Here is an 18,372-nt window from a genome sequence, read left to right as displayed (position 1 = left end):
AAGGCCTTGCAGAGGTCCAGATAGACGACATCTGTAGCCCTTCCCGTGTCCACTGATGTAGTCACTCCATCATAGAAGGCTACTAGGTTGGTCAGGCAAGACTTGCCCTTGGTGAAGCCATGCTGGCTGTCTCGAAATACCTCCCTGTCCTCCATGTGCCTTAGCATAGCTTCCAGGAGGATCTGTACCATGATCTTCCCAGGCACAGAGGTGAGGCTGACAGGTCGGTAGTTCCCAGGGTCCTCCTTTCTACCCTTTTTAAAAATGGGTGCAATGTTTCCCTTTTTCCAGTCACCAGGGACTTCACCTGACTGCCATGACTTTTCAAATATCATGGAGAAGTGGCTTGGCAACTCCATCAGCCAATTCCCTCAGGACTCTGGGATGCATCTCGTCAGGTCCCATAGACTTATGTATGTTCGGGTTCCTCAGGTGGTCTTGAACCTGACCTTCTCTTACAGTGGGAGGGACCTTGCTCCCCCAGTCCCTGTCTTGAGGTCCATCCACTCGAGAGGTGTGGGAAGGGAGGTTGCCAGTGAAGACTGAGGCAAAAAAGTTGCTGAGTACCTCAGCCTTCTCCTCGCCTGTTGTTACCAGTTTGCCAGTCATGTTCATCAGGAGGGGTACACTTTGACCTTCCTTTTCTGGCTGACATACCTGTAGAAGCCCTTCTTATTATTCTTTGCGTCCCTTGCCAAGTTCAGCTCCATCCGCACCTTGGCCTTCCTGACCCCATCCCTACACAACCGGGCAGCATCCCTATACTCTTCCCAGGATACCTGTCCCTGCTTCCACTGCCTGTGCGTTTCCTTCTTGCCCTTTAGTTTGACCAGCAGGTCTTGACTCAGCCATGCCGGTCTCTTGCCTTCCTTTCCTGATTTCTTACACCTGGGGATCGAGAGCTCCTGCGCTCTATGGAAAGCATCCCTAAAGATCTGCCAGCTCTGTTCTGCTCCCTTGTCCCGGAGGGCAGTTTCCCAGGGGGTCCTATTGACTAACTCCTTGAACAGCTGGAAGTTTGCTTTCCTAAAATTCAGGGTCCTGACTTTACTCTTCACCTGTCCCATGTCCCTCAGGACTGCGAACTCCACCAGTGCGTGATCACTGCAGCCCAGGCTGCCTCCAATCTTGACGTCACCGATTAGCTCACTTGCGTTGGTGACCAACAGGTCCAGTATCACATCCCCTCTGGTAGGGCTGTCTATTACCTGGCTTAAGAAGTTATTCTCAATGCACTCCAGGAGTCTCCTGGATTGCCTACAGCTCACCGCGCTACTTTTCCAGCAGATGTCGGGGTGGTTGAAGTCCCCCAGCAGGATGAGAGCCTGTGAGCGCGATGCCTCCTGTAGCTGGAGTAAGAAGGCTTCGTCAGTAGGCTCCCCTTTATCAGGTGGCCTGTAGTAAACACCGACCACAAGGTTCCCTTTGTTGGCTCGGTCTCTAATTCTTACCCATAAGCTTTCAACCTGCTCGTGGCTGTTCTTCAGAGACAGCTCTTCACAATCTATCCATTTCTTGATGTAGAGGCAACCCCTCCGCCCCTCCTTCCTCGCCTGTCTCTCCTGAACAGCCTGTAGCCATCGATAGCCGCACTCCAGTCATGGGATTCGTCCCATCAAGTTTCAGTAATGGCAACTAGGTCGTAGCTTTCTAGCAGCACAGTGGCTTCCAACTCCTCCTGTTTGTTGCCCGTGCTGCGTGCATTGGTGTAGAGGCACTCCAGCTGGGCTGTCGGCCGTGTCACCTTCTCAGAGGAACACACCTTAATTCCTTTGAGGCATCTCACCGGTGTTTCCCTGTTGGCTCCTATTACCTCAGGAGCCCCTGGCTCCTCTCTGTAAGACTTCTCAAGTGTGCTGCAGTGTACCCAGCACGTCTCAGAGCAACAGGCTGAGGGCCCTCGCTAGCACCCCGTCCCTCTAGCCTTGGCGTGTCGTCCCACAGCTTGTCACGGGTGAGCCTGATATTATCCCCCTCCCCCTTCAAGTCTCATTTAAAGCTCTGTCAGAGCCCCGCTAGCTCATGAACAAAGACCCTCTTCCCCCTTTGAGAAAGATGAATCCCATCTGACGCCAGCAGGCCTGGTGCCGTGTAGACCATCCTGTTATCGAACAACCCAAAATTCTGGCCGTAACACCAGCCACGAAGCCACTTTCTCTGGCTGCATCTCTTTTTTCCCCCGACATTCCTGCATCCCTGAATCAGATAAAGACAGAAAGCTTAAAATAACCACTTTTTGACAACTGTATTGCTCTGTTTCATGAAACCCTCAATGAACTGGATGGAACTTGTAGAAAAATAAGCAGGAAAGTTTCTAGTATTTTTTTTGTTGTTGTTATTCTGAAAGTGACCATGTTTAAAGAGCTTTTAAGTGTTTTCTAGCTTTCTATGATGCTGTATGTGCATGTGAGCATAAGCACCCATGTGAAAATATAATGGAGAGTACGAATTTAGTTTGCTGTTTGGCTTTTGAATTACAGAAAGCAATAGCATCATTTTTAAACTTACCAATATCCCTGTGTTTCAGCAGGGAGGAAATTGGTATGGTCAGTCTTCGTTTCTTTTGCTGTGTGGTGTGAGATAGCTGGGCTGGGGCATTTGGGGCGGCTGTAGTGTTGGCAGGGGGCACCTGCAGGATGGCAGTTGCTTATGGCAAAACTGCCCCTGGGGACTCGCACAGCTTAACCAATGATCAAAACTGGTATCAGTCCTGTTCTTGATCCTGCCCCCACGACCGTGCTCCTACCCTCTTCTGTGTTAGCTCTTGCGATAGCATGGCTGCAGTCTGAGTTGAATCTCCACTGTGAGTGAAAATGAGCCTTCCTTAGGAGTGGAGTGGGGAGGCAGCAAGAGGGCAGTTTTCAGCATCACAGGAGGCGGTGGCAGTGTGTACTTGGGCTGGCACTCTGTCGACGTGAGGGCACCTCCTTTGGCACTGCTGACACTGGAGCTCCAAAAGCTACCTGTTCAGACCTGAGTAACAGTCAAGGTGACAGCTGTTGTACCATACTGGTTAATGATTAAATCTGGTGTAAGTGTATTGGGTTTGCATGGCAATATTTTGGTAGCAGGAGGGCTACAGGGGTGGCTTCTGTGGGAAGATGCTAGAAGCTTCCCCTATGTCCAATAGAGCCAGTGCCAGCTGGCTCCAAGACAGACCCTCCGCTGGCCAAGGCTGAGCCAATCAGCGACGGTGGTAGCGCCTCTGTGATAACATATTTAAGAAGGGGGAAAAAACTGCTGCACAGGAGCAGCCGAGAGAGAGGAGTGAGAATATGTGAGAGAAACAACTCTGCAGACACCAAGGTCAGTGAAGAAGGAGGGGGAAGGAGGTGCTCCAGGCACCAGAGCAGAGATTCCCCTGCAGCCCACGGCGAAGACCATGATGAAGCAGGCTGTTCCCCTGCAGCCCATGGAGGTCCATGGTGGAGCAGATATCCACCTGCAGCCCGTGGAGGACCCCACGCTAGAGCAGGTGGATGTGCCCTGAAGGAGGCTGTGACCCTGTGGAGAGCCCGTGCTGGAACAGGCTCCTGGCAGGACCTGTGACCCCGTGGAGAGAGGAGCCCACGCTGGAGCAGGTTTGCTGGCAGGACTTGTGACCCTGTGGGGGACCCACGCTGGAGCAGTCTGTTCCTGAAGGACTGCACCCCGTGGAAAAGATACATGGAAAGGACCCATGCTGGAGCAGTTCGTGAAGAACTGCAGCCCGTAGGAAGGACCCACATTGGAGAAGTTTGTGAAGGACTGTCTCCCGTGGGAGGGACCCCACGCTGGAGCAGGGGAAGAGTGTGAGGAGGAAGGAGCAGCAGAGACAACATGTGATGAACTGACCACAACCCCCATTCCCCGTCCCCTTGCGCCGCTCGGGGGGAGGAGGAGGTAGAGAAAATCGGGAGTGAAGTTGAGCCTGGGAAAAAGGGAGGGGTGGGGGGAAGGTGTTTTAAGATTTAGTTTTATTTCTCCTTATCCTACTCTGATTTTGATTTGCAATAAATTAAATTAATTTCCCCAAGTCGAGTCTGTTTTGCCTGTGACGGTAATTGGTGAGTGATCTCTCCCTGTCCTTATGTCAAACCATGAGCCTTTCGTTATATTTTCTCTCCCCTGTCCAGCTGAGGAGGGGGAGTGATAGAGCGGCTTGGTGGGCACCTGGCATCCAGCCAAGGTCAACCCACCACAGTAAGTGTGTGGTCTAGGTAGACCAGACAGTGAATATTGTAGAAAAGGAAGTATTAGTATTCCCTCTGTGATGGGGAGGGATTTGTGCAAAGAGGCATGACATGGTCTTCTCAAGGTAGAGCAAAATTCTTGTAGAATTACACAGAAGAGTGTCCTGGTTTCGGCAGGGATAGAGTTAATTTCCTTCCTAGTAGCTGGTACAGTGTTTTGGATTTAGGATGAGAACAAAGTTGATAACGCACCCATGTTTTAGTTGTTGCTAGGTAATGCTTACACTAGCCAAGGACTTTTCAGCTTCCCATGCTCTACTGACTGAGAAGGCTGGAGGTGCACAAGAAGCTGGGAGGGGGCACAGCCAAACTGACCAAAGGGACATTCCATACCATGTGACGTCATGCGCAGTACATAAACTGGGGAAAGCTGGCCGGGGGGGCCGCTGCTCGGGGACTGGCTGGGCATCGGTCGGCGGGTGGTGAGCAATTGTACTGTGCATCACTTGCTTTGTGTATTATTATTATTATTATCATATTATTATTATTATTATCATTTTATTTCAATTATTAAACTGTTTTTATCTCAACCCACGAGTTTTTCTAACTTGTGCTCTTCCAATTCTCTCCCCCATCCCACCGGGTGTCGGGGGGGAGTGAGCAAGCAGCTGCGTGGTGCTTAGTTGCCGACTGAGATTAAACCACGCCAAAGAGGTAGCAATTAAATTTGGACCTTTCTGGTCTCCAAGTAGTTTCTGTACTTCTGTGTAATCTGCCGTAGAACTGCTACTTCTTGGAGTCATAAGGTTTTAGAAGACACAGGAGGAGTGTATGTCAGAGGATGCCTTCTTTCCCTGTGTCTTAGTGCCACAGCTGCCATACCCAGGGATGCTCAAGCAAACATTTTTCTTTAAAATTTATTTTTTAAAATAATTTATTTTAAATTAATTTTTATTAAATTTAAATTTAATAAAAAAATTATTTTTTTAGTAAAATTGCTTCCTGAGATCAGTACAAAGTGCTTTGACTTTAAGGTTATGCTGAAAGATGTAGTTGTTGATTTGTTACCCTAATACAGCAAGGGCTGACGTGGATGAAGTAAAGAATCACTTGTCTCCATTTCTTTCCCAAGTTATTCATTTTTTTTTAAAATAAGGAAAACCTGCTGTTTCATGTTTCAGAATAATCTGATTAGCATTCACGAACACCTACCATAAAGCACAAGGTCCTCAAGGTGAAATAAATTAATCTTTGGCTTTCTCCTCCAAAAGTAGTTTCTCTGCTCCAAAGTTGTTGTTATGTCCTTGCTGTTCTTTTAACTCTTTTTGTGAGCATTTATTTAACCATACAAAACACATTTTCCTCAGATATTTCCTATACTCTCCCATATTAAGACTTGTGACACATCAAAGGGAGAGCTGTTTCAGTTGGGACTTCAGGTGTGTGAATGTTCTTGGAAAATGACAAAACCAACTTCATTGCGCATATAAGATTTTTGTGGTGTAGAAATGGGTTTTGAGGAGTGATTAAGTAAAAGCAGCCCCTTATTCAGCAGGTCTGATCTCTTGTGTACTTAAACACACTATACCAACTTCAGCTTTTGAAACACTTTCAAAGCTTTAAATTTTCTGAGCCCTGTAGAGTCACAACAGAGGAGAAGATTTTGTGTTTTTATTTTTGCTTGTGAATCGTCATCAGTATTTTATTGAGTGACAGGCAGTTACACCTGTATAAACCTATTAGCATCTTAATGGAGTTGCATAGGTGTAAATGAGGGTCCAATTTGAGAACTGCAGGATCTGCACAGCTGTCATCTGTGAGCATGGGTCCCCTGGAGAATCTTTACTGTTGGTTTGCTACCCAAGAGGGATATATAGGGATGTGAATTTCTCATCTCGTGGTTTTTTGGGCTGGTACTAAAGAAAGTGCAGTTTTACTTGCTGCACACTGCTGTGGAAACAGAGAGGCTAACCCTGCATTTGTTACGATGATGTTTTGTACAGCTTCTGGAGTAGAATAAGAATAAAACTTAATTTGCTGATATCACGAAGATTCGGTTTTAAGTACATTTTTAAAAGCTCTCAGGAGAAATCTGCATTCTTGTATGTGTCTTCAAAAAAATTATGTGGAATATGGCAATTTGATTTGTGGTTTGTGCTACTTGATGTCATTCAGAAGAAAGATTTTTTTTAATTTTTTTTTTTTAGATCAAGTAAAGAAAGAACAGCAGCCCCCTTCTCCCTAAAGCATATTCCAACTTAGAAGGATAGATAACAGAATTTTACAGGGCTTACCAGAAATATAGTTCTTTACTGTAGTGCTGTGTTTTTCTTTTTTTTTTCCTGTATGTGTAAGATGCATCTTAGGAAATCAAGAAAAGTTCTTGTGACAGTTATTTCCTGTGGTAGTCTGAAAGCTACTTTTTTCATTTGTGGGAGAGAGCTTGTCCGAACCATTTAAAATGCCATTTTGTTGATCTTCTCTCCCCGAACTCTTATAAAGATCCTCCCAAAGCAGTTGTGTGCTGGTTTTATTAAATCTTTTGGCCTTTTGGGTTGTATTTTATATGTACTGTTGAATGTTAATTTTTGAAGTTAGGCTTTCTAAGAATTTTGAGGAGGTAATATGAATTTGAGTTTGCAAATTACAGTAATTGTGGAGTGGTGCTGTAACACTAGGCTGTTGGGGCTGGAGACAGTAAAGAGTTTTTATTTTTTTATTCAAAATATTGTTAGATAAAAATTCTTTCTAACATCGTCAAAGGCTGCATAGTCATAGGAATGACCTCAATAGAGATTTCTTGAACTACTTTACTACTTTCTAAAGCAGAGAATGAAAGTCTTCTAGAAGTATTTTCCACTGAGATATACCCTCATCATTTTAATTATTACCGTAATTTGATGTGCTGCTCAGATTACTTACAGATTTGAAGCTTAAAATGTTTAAGTGTTCACTGGTTAATCTGTGAATGTTTTTGTCATACAGCTATTAAAGACAAATGACCTGGTATAGTCCCTTTTGAAACCAAAACCTGGCATTACTTTTTGAGCAGATTTTTGTTTACCTTTAAGTCAGATTCTGATTTCTCTTAACTGTTATAGGTGATATCATAATAAAGAGCTGGTCCAAGCTTTTAATCACATTCCCTGTGTCTTGTTTGAAAGATGAGAGAGTGAAATGAAAGCAAGATGTGGAGAGAGGAGTTCTATAGAAAATATTTTTTTGGGTTTTCAATTAAAAAAAATACAGTGAAAGTTGTAATATCTACAAAAAATATGCCACACCTAAATCAGAAATTGGAGGAAGGGAGGGAGAGACAGCATGAAGCTCTGCTTGGGGCCATGTAAAGACTAGGTGAGTACTCAACATGTGGTGTTAAGAAATCATTCCAAGCCAAGGAGGTGGTTAAAATTTGAATAACTGATCCACATTGTATAATGCGAAAATAACTCTAGACAGCTCTTGAAATATGCTTGAAAATGGACAGTCTGGTGTCTTCCTACACTGTCATACCATAGGGTTTCAAGTACATGCAAATTACCTGCTAACAGCAATCATTAGTCACTGCGGTGACTGTACCTGTTGACCTAGAGGCTTTGCTTGTCAGACAGTGACATATCTATTACTAATGACTGTAAATGTCCTGAGACTCAATTGTCTCAGCCTACATGTAAAATTCAGACTTCTGTAGTATGGCTTCATAATTGGCTTAATCTGATTTAATGGGAAAGCATTTAAAACATCCTGAATTCAAGGTCAATTTATTGTCCAAAATGAGACTACTGTCTGTAGTCTGTTTTGTTGCCAATCAATTCTTGCAGATACAGAGAAAATGCTAGTTAAGCCTGCTGGTTGTCCTTAGCTTTTCTTTAAAAGTTTGGTCTGATAGGGATGTCAGCAGCTCACTTCCTCCAGGAGAGGTATTTCCTTAGGTAATTCCACTCCTGTTATCCCAAATTCAGAAATTCTGCAGTCTTTGTGCAGCACAGTGACCAATTTCAGCTGGTTCTTGTACAAGTTGCCAGGGAAACAATCCTGCAGCTAAATTCTTGAGATGGAAATTCTCAACCCTACTCCGTGCCAACACTGCAGCATTATGTTGCATCTGCATCATTTCATCGCACCTTGATGAAAATAGATGCAGAACAGAAACTAGTGCTGCAAGCATCAGCCTTCCCTACGACACACAATTCCAGCAGACCAAGCTGCAAAGCACTGCAAGCTGCAAAAAGGAGTTGCTTATGTTAGGAAAATCTCATTCCCTAACTATTGTACCAATTAGTCTTTACAGTATGAAATTGTATTAACTTTCTTAAGATATATAGTTTACATTACATTGTATACTGCATAGTCATAGTTAAGTCAGCATGACTAAAGGACCCCAGCTCACTGCAAGGAGGAGGAGGACAGCTCCCACCCTGAAGAATAAAGCATACCCCTGGACTACCGAGATAACGCCAGCATCCTAGCCTCTCTAACACCTCTGTGAAACCCTCCCATTATCTGGCATCATAGATAAGTAACTGTAGCAAGACCGATTCCAGGGAAGTTTAGATCAAGAAAGAAGCAGATGGATGATGACACCATAGAATTACAGTTGCTTTGCAAAACAGTAGTATGTGTGTGTTAAGTAGTGATTGGTCAAATCATGTTGTACCTGAACACTTGAAATGTATAAGAACCATGTGTAAAACCGCATTCAGGATGCCCCAATTTGAATGGGACACCTCATGTGCATGAATAAAGAATTACTGTTGTAATTCTATACTTTGCATTCTAGCCTCTCTCTTTGGTCGGCATGGGCTAGTTGCAAAATTTTCATGACACTTAACTGCCTTGAGGCATAAGAAATACTTTGACATTCTCAAAGCTTTAAGTGAGGAATGCAGAAGAAGGTGTGCATCAGAAAGGCACTGCTGTCCCTGCAATGGCCTTTTCTGAAGGCTTCATTATTTCTGCTGTACACTACACAACTTGTTTTGACTGCTGTGTAGGCTGAATTACTTTGCAATGGAAGTTGGTGATCCCTTAGGGAAAGTATCTTGCTTTGGTATTAGCTTATTCCTGAATACTATTAAAGTGCTAACTTCACAGCTGCAAGTTCTAAAAATTCTTTTTAAATGAACATTTTGGAAACAAAGTGATAAATAAGAATCTAAGAAGCATGAGACATTTTCAGAAGAATACTGAAAGCAGAGCAAAAAAACCCCAAACAACCCCAGCCCCCCCGCCATAAGTACAAAGCTTCTCAGTTCCTTTGTTCTTCAGATATCTTGTTGCTCCTTTGCTTCCTAGTGTGGTGGGTTGACCCTGGCTGGACGCTCTATCACTCCCCCTCCTCAGCTGGACAGGGGGAGAAAAATACGATGAAAGGCTCATGGGACGAGATAAGGACAGGGAGATCACTCAGCAATTACTGTCACAGGCAAAACAGACTCGACTCGTGGAAATTAATTTAATTTATTGCAAATCAAAATCAGAGTAGGATAAGGAGAAATAAAACCAAATCTCAAAACACCATCCCCCCACCCCTCCCTTTTTCCAGGGCTCAACTTCACTCCTGATTTTCTCTACCTCCTCCTCCCCCCGAGCGGTGCAAGGGGACGGGGAATGGGGGTTGTGGTCAGTTCATCACACGTTGTCTCTGCCGCTCCTTCCTCCTCACACTCTTCCCCTGCTCCAGCGTGGGGTCCCTCCCACGGGAGACAGTCCTCCACAAACTTCTCCAATGTGGGTCCTTCCCACGGGCTGCAGTTCTTCACGAACTGCTCCAGCGTGGGTCCCCCACAGGGTCACAAGTCCTGCCAGCAAACCTGCTCCAGCGTGGGCTCCTCTCTCCATGGGGTCACAGGTCCTGCCAGGAGCCTGCTCCAGCACGAGCTCTCCACAGGGTCACAGCCTCCTTCAGGCACATCCACCTGCTCTGGCGTGGGTCCTCCACGGGCTGCAGGTGGATATCTGCTCCACCATGGACCTCCATAGGCTGCAGGGGGACAGCCTGCCTCACCATGGTCTTCACCACAGGCTGCAGGGGAATCTCTGCTCCGGCGCCTGGACCACCTCCTCCCCCTCCTTCTTCACTGACCTTGGTGTCTGCAGAGTTGTTTCTCTCACATATTCTCACTCCTCTCTCTTCTGGCTGCTGTTGTGCAGCAGTTTTTCCCCCTTTCTTAAATATGTTATCGCAGAGGTGCTACCACCGTCACTGATTGGCTCAGCTTTGGCCAGCGGTGGTTCCGTCTTGGAGCTGGCTGGCACTGGCTCTGTCGGACATGGGGGAAGCTTTTAGCATCTTCCCACAGAAGGCACCCCTGTAGCCCCCCTGCTACCAAAACCTTGAGAAGTTGTGGTCTCAGACTGCTGTAGTTCTGTTGGCAATTATACTGGAAAACATGCACTTGAGTTTGGGAAGGTAGTTAATGCTCTGTGACCTCCCAGTCTGAGAAAACCTGGAAATATCTCTAAAAATAGCTGTAGTGCCTGAGAGAAGGGGATCATGACGTGCTGGTGTAGATAACTATCAACCAAAGTCAGTCTCTTTCATGATGAGCAATCTGGTATGTTCCTCCTTCAACTCCATACTACGGTTTCTTTGCCAGGAGAACATTTAGGCTCTCAACATGCTGTCTGCCATTGGACTGATGAAATATTCTCCTCTTGTGCATATGTAGAAGTGTGCAAGTGTGGGTGTTGAGGAAGAGCAGGATAGAGAATAGGATATACCTTTGGTGGAATATGTTGGGATAATCCTTTGTCAATATTAAACGTGGTTTCTTCTTGTAAATTTTGCAGAAATGAAGTGTTGTATAATTTTTGAAAGAACCAATCCCTGTACAAAAAAAATTCAAAATACAGAGATAAATGAGTATGCTGATTTAAGAGAAACAAACAGATAATTTTACATATATAGTTCAGACTCATTAAAATTCATGGTAAGCCATGTCCAGACATGACTGGAGATGGTCAAAGGAGAGGCTGTTTGAATGGTGAGGGAGTTTTGAGGGTGGCTTGGCTTTTTTTTTATTGCTATACATATGAATGTATATTTGCAGTGATAAATATTTTAAGTCCCTTTTGTATCAGGATATTGATATTCCCATAAACAAACATCCTCTGCAGTTACATGACTGGAATAATCAGGTTGTCTAATATCAGTGAAATTAGGACTATTAGACAGCAGTTTGAACTGCTATTTGAAAGCTGAGCAGTTAATTCCCTCATTTCCACTATGACTGATAGAATTTTCCAGGATGCTGGAGGTATAAAAAGCTAGCACAGCTCGTGCTGATACTGCACTCCTTGTTTTACATGGTTTTGACAGGGTGTTGGTGATGATTGAGGTGCCGACTGTAGTTTGTATGTTACAGAATGTTGACGTGCACTCTCGGTCCTACAAAGCTAAAATGAAATGTCTTTGGGGGTGGAAGATGGAAGTCTGTGACTTGTCATGTCATTCTTCCTGATATGCATGAGAGAGAGATTTAAGACTGTTTCTTAACTCATCTGAGTCCCGCTCAACTTCTGTTTGTACAGTCTTTGCCTGTAGGAAGGAAGGGATTCTAGAAATGATTCAGTACTTCTGAATCCATACAGCGGTCAGCCTGAAGAAGATCTCCTTGCTATTGTCTACTCCTTTTCTTTCCTCCTTTTTTAGTATCTGAGCATTTAATACAAATGTTTCTGTAATTATCTTCACTGCACTCCCAAGAAGTAGGAGGGCATTATTATCTTTGCGTTACAGATGGAGAACTGAAGCACAAACAGAGATTAAATGACTAGATAACACCAGGTCTTAGACATGAGGCACCTTAGCCATGAGATCATTTTTAGTATTTTGTCCTTCATTTTGAGGGTTTTCTCTCATGTTTTGACAAGCATAACTAACTAAAATAAACTTTCTCTCTCTCGTACTTCTAGATGCTTGGTTTCCATTTTGTTTCTGAAAAATTATCCTCTTTCTATGTAGTTAATTCTACTACTTCCAGTGATGCTCTGTTCCAGCAGCCATATCATTTGCATGTACAGTTCGGATTATTCAGCTGCAGCACCATCTGAGGGACAGGGTAGTTAACTGTTCAGAAAACAGCACAGACCTAAGAATATGAGCTGTCGAGGTATGCCAGCAATCATTTCAACTGGGCACTTTCAGGGAGCTGGGAAAGTCTGAGTCTTTCTTATTTGAGTATAATTAGGGTTATTTAGAAATTCAGATTTAAACCGTGGGGTGTGCACTGGACTAAAACTATTATTATTTATTATTTAGTCTTTTGAGTAGGAGAGCATTAAGGGTTAAGGGTAAAGAGATTTAAGGATGTTAACAACTTGCAGTGCTCTGTGCTCATTGCTTGAAATACCAAGGCTAATGTTAACTGGCAGTCCACATAATATTCTTTAAGCATAATGTTTCCCCTTTTAACTTCCTATGTTCCCAAGTTCCAATTTGCTGGCTTGCGCTGCATGGGGTGCTCCATCTCACACCGTTCTGCTGACAGCAGATCCATCATGCAGATCAGCTGAAGCATGAAACCAGATGAGTGCAGGGAAAAGCTCAGGAAATGCAGCTACTTGGGTGTATATATACTGCAAAGCTCTGAATTCTTAGCACATGATTTTTATTCACTATGATTTAAATCAGTATTTGAAAATAAATTGTGTGTTTAAAATACCTGAAATGAACATAGTACTTGCCAATGCTGGGGAGTAGCATTTAATTTCCTTGCTCTGACAGAGACCTGTAATAGATCCGTAGCCATCAGTCTTGTGCTGATTGGGTGATTAGTTTAGGACATTCAGTGTGTAAATATTACAGCTGATGAAGTTTTCTGTCTCACTGAAGACAGCATTTATACTGAATAACTGCTTTTAAATTCAGTATCACCAGAATCAATCTATTTAGACTTTGATTGACAGGCTTGAATGCTTCACTGTGCTGACCTCCATTAAACCTTCCCCCCCTGCCCCAAAAGGTATTTTAAAAATGAGAAAAGTTACAACTCATAACAACAACTTTCCCAAACCTATCAGAGTTGAATGCTATTGAACGAGAATTGTGCTTGATTTCTTTCCCTAGTTCATTTGACTTTTGCACAGAGAATCCCTTAAGTCTGTTACTCTGACTAGTGAGTTACGGAAGTGGGGTGGCCAGGGGCAGAGCTGAACATAAGGAAATGGCTCTGTATAAGGAGCAGTATTCCTCTTGTAGGAGTATGTTGTTTGGAATTTTCCAAACCAGAATGCTGTGGTGGCGTAACAAAATGTTCCACTTGACTGCCCTTCCCTCTGAAGGTAGTGGGTTTGGGATTTTCTTTTCCATATGTTAACAAGATGTTATTAAAACAAACACCCCCCCTCCCCCCCCCAAACTTACAAATGCTGAACAGTTGTTGGTTTTTTACAGATGTATTTGAAACTCTATTTTAAACAATGTTTTCTCTAGTAAAAAAAGTCTGACATGAATATTTTCATCTTAAAAAGGTATAGAAAGATTATATGCTATATGTAATGTTTATACAGTCTACCAGAATTATTTGGTTTTAAACTTTAAAGAACACAATTTTAAGTTTACAGTTTTTTAAAAAAAAACCTTCTGTTTAAAAAAAAAAAAGAGTTTTTCTACAATTAAGATTTTTTCCTCATAAAATATGGCTTAGTTGGCTGCAGCTGTGATGCAGAATGTATCATAATAGCTAAGTACATACCGTTTTAGAAGAATGATTGCATCCACATTTTCTTAAGAAATTATGTAGGAATTTCACCTTTAGCCGTAAAGAGAACGCCATTTGCCATATAGGCTATGGCTGTTGATTTTAAAAGATGCATGGTAAAATATGGCCGGATGTGTGAGGATGGGAGAAGGTCTATGTATGTAAAGTGGTCTGAGCGAGTGCAATGAAATAAGTCTCTTAAGTATATGATTGCTTCACGTGAATGCCCAAAAACATGGAAAACTTCATTACTGCTCTTTACATATCAGTTGGACAACACATCTACCTTCACGTTTATACCAGTGGTACTGCAACCACAAAAATGGTTAATTATTGATTTGAAAAAATGGCGTGACCCTCTTAGGATGCTGCTAAGTGCTGGCAAAAAGGCACTTGAAGAAAAACAAAGCAGGACGGGTTAATACTAGATATGTAATACAGTTGTTTTTTTTTTTTTTCCCCCTCTGGCATTTGTGATAATGAAGTCAAGGTCCAAGCACCACAGTACCTGGAAAATGATGAAATTTTTATCAGACGTTTTCTGTTTTCTCTCCCTTGCTGAACTTGCTTACCACATAAAGTAGCACTTCTGAACTGTAATAATGCTTTCTCTACTTGCCAAGATAAATGTAAATTCAGTGGTAAAAATTGGAAATAGCTCTTTTATACTTTCTCATTAGTCTGCCTGTTTGCTAAATTAGCTAAGAAGGAGAAGCTAATCTCTGGGACCAAAGCAAATAGATAGATAGCATAGTTGTTAGCGTAGTTGGCTAACTCCACTACAGATAGCAAAAAGTTGGTTTAAAAATAGTGTTGCCTGATGCAAATTTAGATGCTTGATGCAGATGGCTACACAATATATTTAACTTCCAATTAATATTGTGCATCTATCTATTTAGAACCTTTCAGAAATGGGAAGAGATGCTGTGACCATTGCTTTTCCTAAATGTGTTTATATTAAATGAGCTCTAATGTACCAGAGCAGTGGGAGGTTAATTTGAATTTTGCAAGTTACTTTAGAACTAGTTAGGGCAATAATGTTTACGTGTATTTATAAACAGTTCTAAGTAAACTCAGAAATTTGGCAGCTATACATTGTACACCCACAAAACACTTCCTTTCAGTGATTTCTTCAACTTATTTTTACACTGTACATCCCACAGTGAAAATCCTGTGTGAAGTCAGTAGAGGAAGGTAATAAACATCAACATCAACCACTAGAGGGAGCAAGATTTCAATGATTGTAATTAAAAATATAAAAATAGTTATTAATTAGTACATTTTAAGGACTGAATAGTTTTGGGAGTGGCTGTATAGCTGAAAACTTAGACAGCAAATGCTGTTTAGGATGTGTTTGCAGGTTCTCAACTGTTGTATCTTATTTATTTATGACAACTACAGAATTCAATGTTTTTAATTGGATACTGAGGGAGAGTTATTTACAGTTGCTGAACATATCAATAACATTTTGTTGCAGGGGAATATATCTAATTGTCAGGTATGCATTTATCAGTGTGCCATAGATCTGTTCTTAATAACTTTGTTTTTACATATTTTGGAACATGGTGTTAATCTGCATTATTCAATTTTTTTGTCCACTTCTACATGGCAGAGGTGAGTAAATTGGGCTGGCTTACAAAACAAGACAAAAATCTGTCTGTTGAGCCTATGTTTGTGGAGGATAAGCAGCACTATCAATATTTACAGTGAGAGAGGCTCCAATTTAATGGATAGCTGCTGCCAAAGGAGTGGTCCTGCTTCCCCTGCCTCTCTGCCTGACCATTCACTCCATCTGCTTTCCTTGTACTGGGTCTGATGCTGGGCTGTCCCTCACTCAGCTCACTAAATTGGGAGAGAGGTGGCCCCTTAGCAGCCGTGTAGTACCTGCTTAATTACCTTGTGAAACCTCACTCTCCCTTGAGATGTTGTTTTTTTTTAAATCAGGCGTTTCTGTGGCATGGAAAGTCACAAACTGCAGGCACCACTTTGGAAGCTATGTTGTTTACTGACAGGCATTACCAAGTCTTCACCATCATTTACTTGTGCTCTTAAGGATAAGGCCTATGTTTCCCTTTATGAAGCATATTCATTTGTATAAGGTTGCTGTGGGACTATGCCGGACTTTTCACAACTCCTCCCTTCATTTACATGCCTTTGTCAAAGTCTCAGTAGTGCCTTAATATGTGTATGTTCATCAAGCACTTCAGAAAAATAATTACTCAAGTCTCCTTGCTTTTGAGCCCATGTTAGAAACAGCCTGACTAGTTAGCAGGACCGTGTGTGTCTAATTGTGCACGGAAAGCCAAGGTGAAGCTATGTTTGAATCCACAGGTTATGTAACTCTGGGAGCTATAGCTTGAGAATAGTCTGTGCAGGGTCTAGAGACAGAATTGCAAGGGGTTTGACCATGAGAAGCCACACTTTGAAATGAACGGTGTTCAGCATTGAATGTAGAACAACACTGTGACATGATTATGATACCCTTTGTTGCTATATAAATGGACAGAAACTTTTACCTAGAATTTCTTTATTCCTTTCTGCTTTTGCAAAAATCCAACTTGTCAGATCATGAAATGTATATTTCAATAGTCAGGTCTGTGTAATCCTTTTGGTACAATCATCTGTCTGGTTGTACATAGAAGGGTTTGACTTCTTTTTGCCATCAGAATTTGTCTACTTACAAGCAGCAATCATCCTTTTTCAGGTGGGTCTTTGCCCACAGTATGATAGACTAGTCTTGCTTCATTTTTGAAAATTTTTAGGGTATGTTTCAGAATTGGATGCTTCACATCATTGTTCATAAATTGGTAGAGTTTCACAAAGAAATCGTGAGCTGAATTACAGCCTAACCTTGCAGGAGAAAAGATTGCTAATATTTGGCCTTAATATGAAATGAGTTTTGAGCTTCATGTTCCATGATCACCCTACACGTGATGCGCTTGGCTGAAGGTAACTGAGTTATGGAAACCAAACTGCTTTCATTACTCAGAGGGGGAAGGTACTCCTTTAACTGCCTCTTAAGAAGGATGAGGAGGGGAGAGAGCTTGCAGGGCAATGGGGGCACTGAAACTTTTCCTGCATGATAGATGGAAGGTTTTGTTGTTATTCTTTAGCCAGTGCTGTTCACAACATCAGATAGGTAAAGTTCCCTGGTTTCATGGTTATGTACAGTTCTTTCTCCAAACGTGCAAATTACAGGCAAACACTTGTGTACAGAGCAGAGAAGATGAGGCAGTGGAGTACATGGAGGAGGAGATGTCTCAGTGCTTATGCGGAGATTTGGGAATTTCCTTCTTAAGAAGTTTTAAGAAAGGAAGGTTCCCAGGCATGCTTGCCTTCACATGAACCTTTAAAACTTCACACTCACTATGGGCAAACATGCCTCAAAGCGAAAAGAAATGGATGAGAGGTTTTCTGTTACTGGCTACAGTAGGTGTGAATATTTCTTCTCCATCCTAATGGAATGGTTTAAAAAGAGCAGGCATGCAGGCTGGCTGGGAAGCCCCCTCCTACCGAGCCTTTGTGAGGGGCACAGGTGGAGATTGGCCCAAGTACCAGCTTCTGCAGCCACTTCAGCCTTACTTGTACGAGACAGTTAAAACAAGAAAATCTGATCAGAGACCTAGATGGGGCTGTTTTCTTCTCATATGGAACTGATCTTTTCTAAAATTAAGATATCTTTAGAGAAGCGTTAGATGATTCTTTTGTTCTTTCTTAGACTGTTTACAGTGGTGTGTCAGCAAATGGTGTCTGCTGGGGATTTGTACTAAGGCTTTTGGTGGCAACTGCTGTGTGAACACCTTATTAAATGCCTATCTAAACCCATTTTAAACATGTGAATAAGATGAAGTTTGTATGTGTGACTTAAAAACTATATCCCAAGATGTTCTTCTGCATCCCAAAAATAAACATGTTTTAGTTTGTTAGAGGACACTAGTGCCGCCTTTGCAAAGTGTATTTCTGGAGGCTTTTCAAAACGAGGGCTAACATTGAGATGCTGTTACATGCTGAGCTGGAATCCTGAGAGCTGTCTCGTCCCAAGTGTCATGTGAGCCCTTCCAGCTCTGCTCTGCAGCATTCTGCGCCATAAGGATTCTTCTACCCAAGTGATAGACTAGCCTGTATTTACATTGGGTTTTTCTTTGTTTCCCATTATTTTCTTCCCACTATTGCAGACAACCCTTCAGTGATTTAACCACAGTGCTACATAATTTCTCTCAGAGTACAGTGCTGCCAGCTATCACAATGTTTTTCTAAGCTACAGCTCCTGCAATGTTGGGATTATGCAGGAATCTTGCTTTCAGTAAAATAAGTAAACAGTCTCAGTACAAAACTTTCAGGGTTCTCTCCATAACTGTAGCCCAAGTCCTTTAAATGTGACCCTTAGACAAACCAAAAGGCAAATGGAAATCTTAAATATGTTAAAACAAACCTCATCATTTTTTGAGGGCACAGTAACTGTTTTTTCTATACCTGACCACCGTTGCTTCCAACCA

At 42.6% G+C, this 18,372-nt stretch overlaps 1 protein-coding gene across 1 annotated transcript in view; it reads left to right on the top strand.

The window, feature by feature from the left end:
- The first annotated feature begins 15,481 nt into the window (after positions 1–15,481).
- Positions 15,482–18,372, top strand: part of LOC143172234 (microtubule-associated serine/threonine-protein kinase 4-like) — a 160,706-nt gene continuing 157,815 nt past the window's right edge. Inside the window, exon 1 of the mRNA XM_076361464.1 lies at positions 15,482–15,490. Coding sequence (XP_076217579.1) covers positions 15,482–15,490 — 9 coding nt within the window. The remainder of the gene's footprint in view (positions 15,491–18,372) is intronic.

This window comes from Aptenodytes patagonicus, chromosome W (assembly GCF_965638725.1).
Source record: "Aptenodytes patagonicus chromosome W, bAptPat1.pri.cur, whole genome shotgun sequence".
In the NCBI taxonomy this organism is placed as follows: Eukaryota; Metazoa; Chordata; class Aves; order Sphenisciformes; family Spheniscidae; genus Aptenodytes; species Aptenodytes patagonicus.
This window is presented reverse-complemented; position numbering and strand designations above follow the sequence as displayed.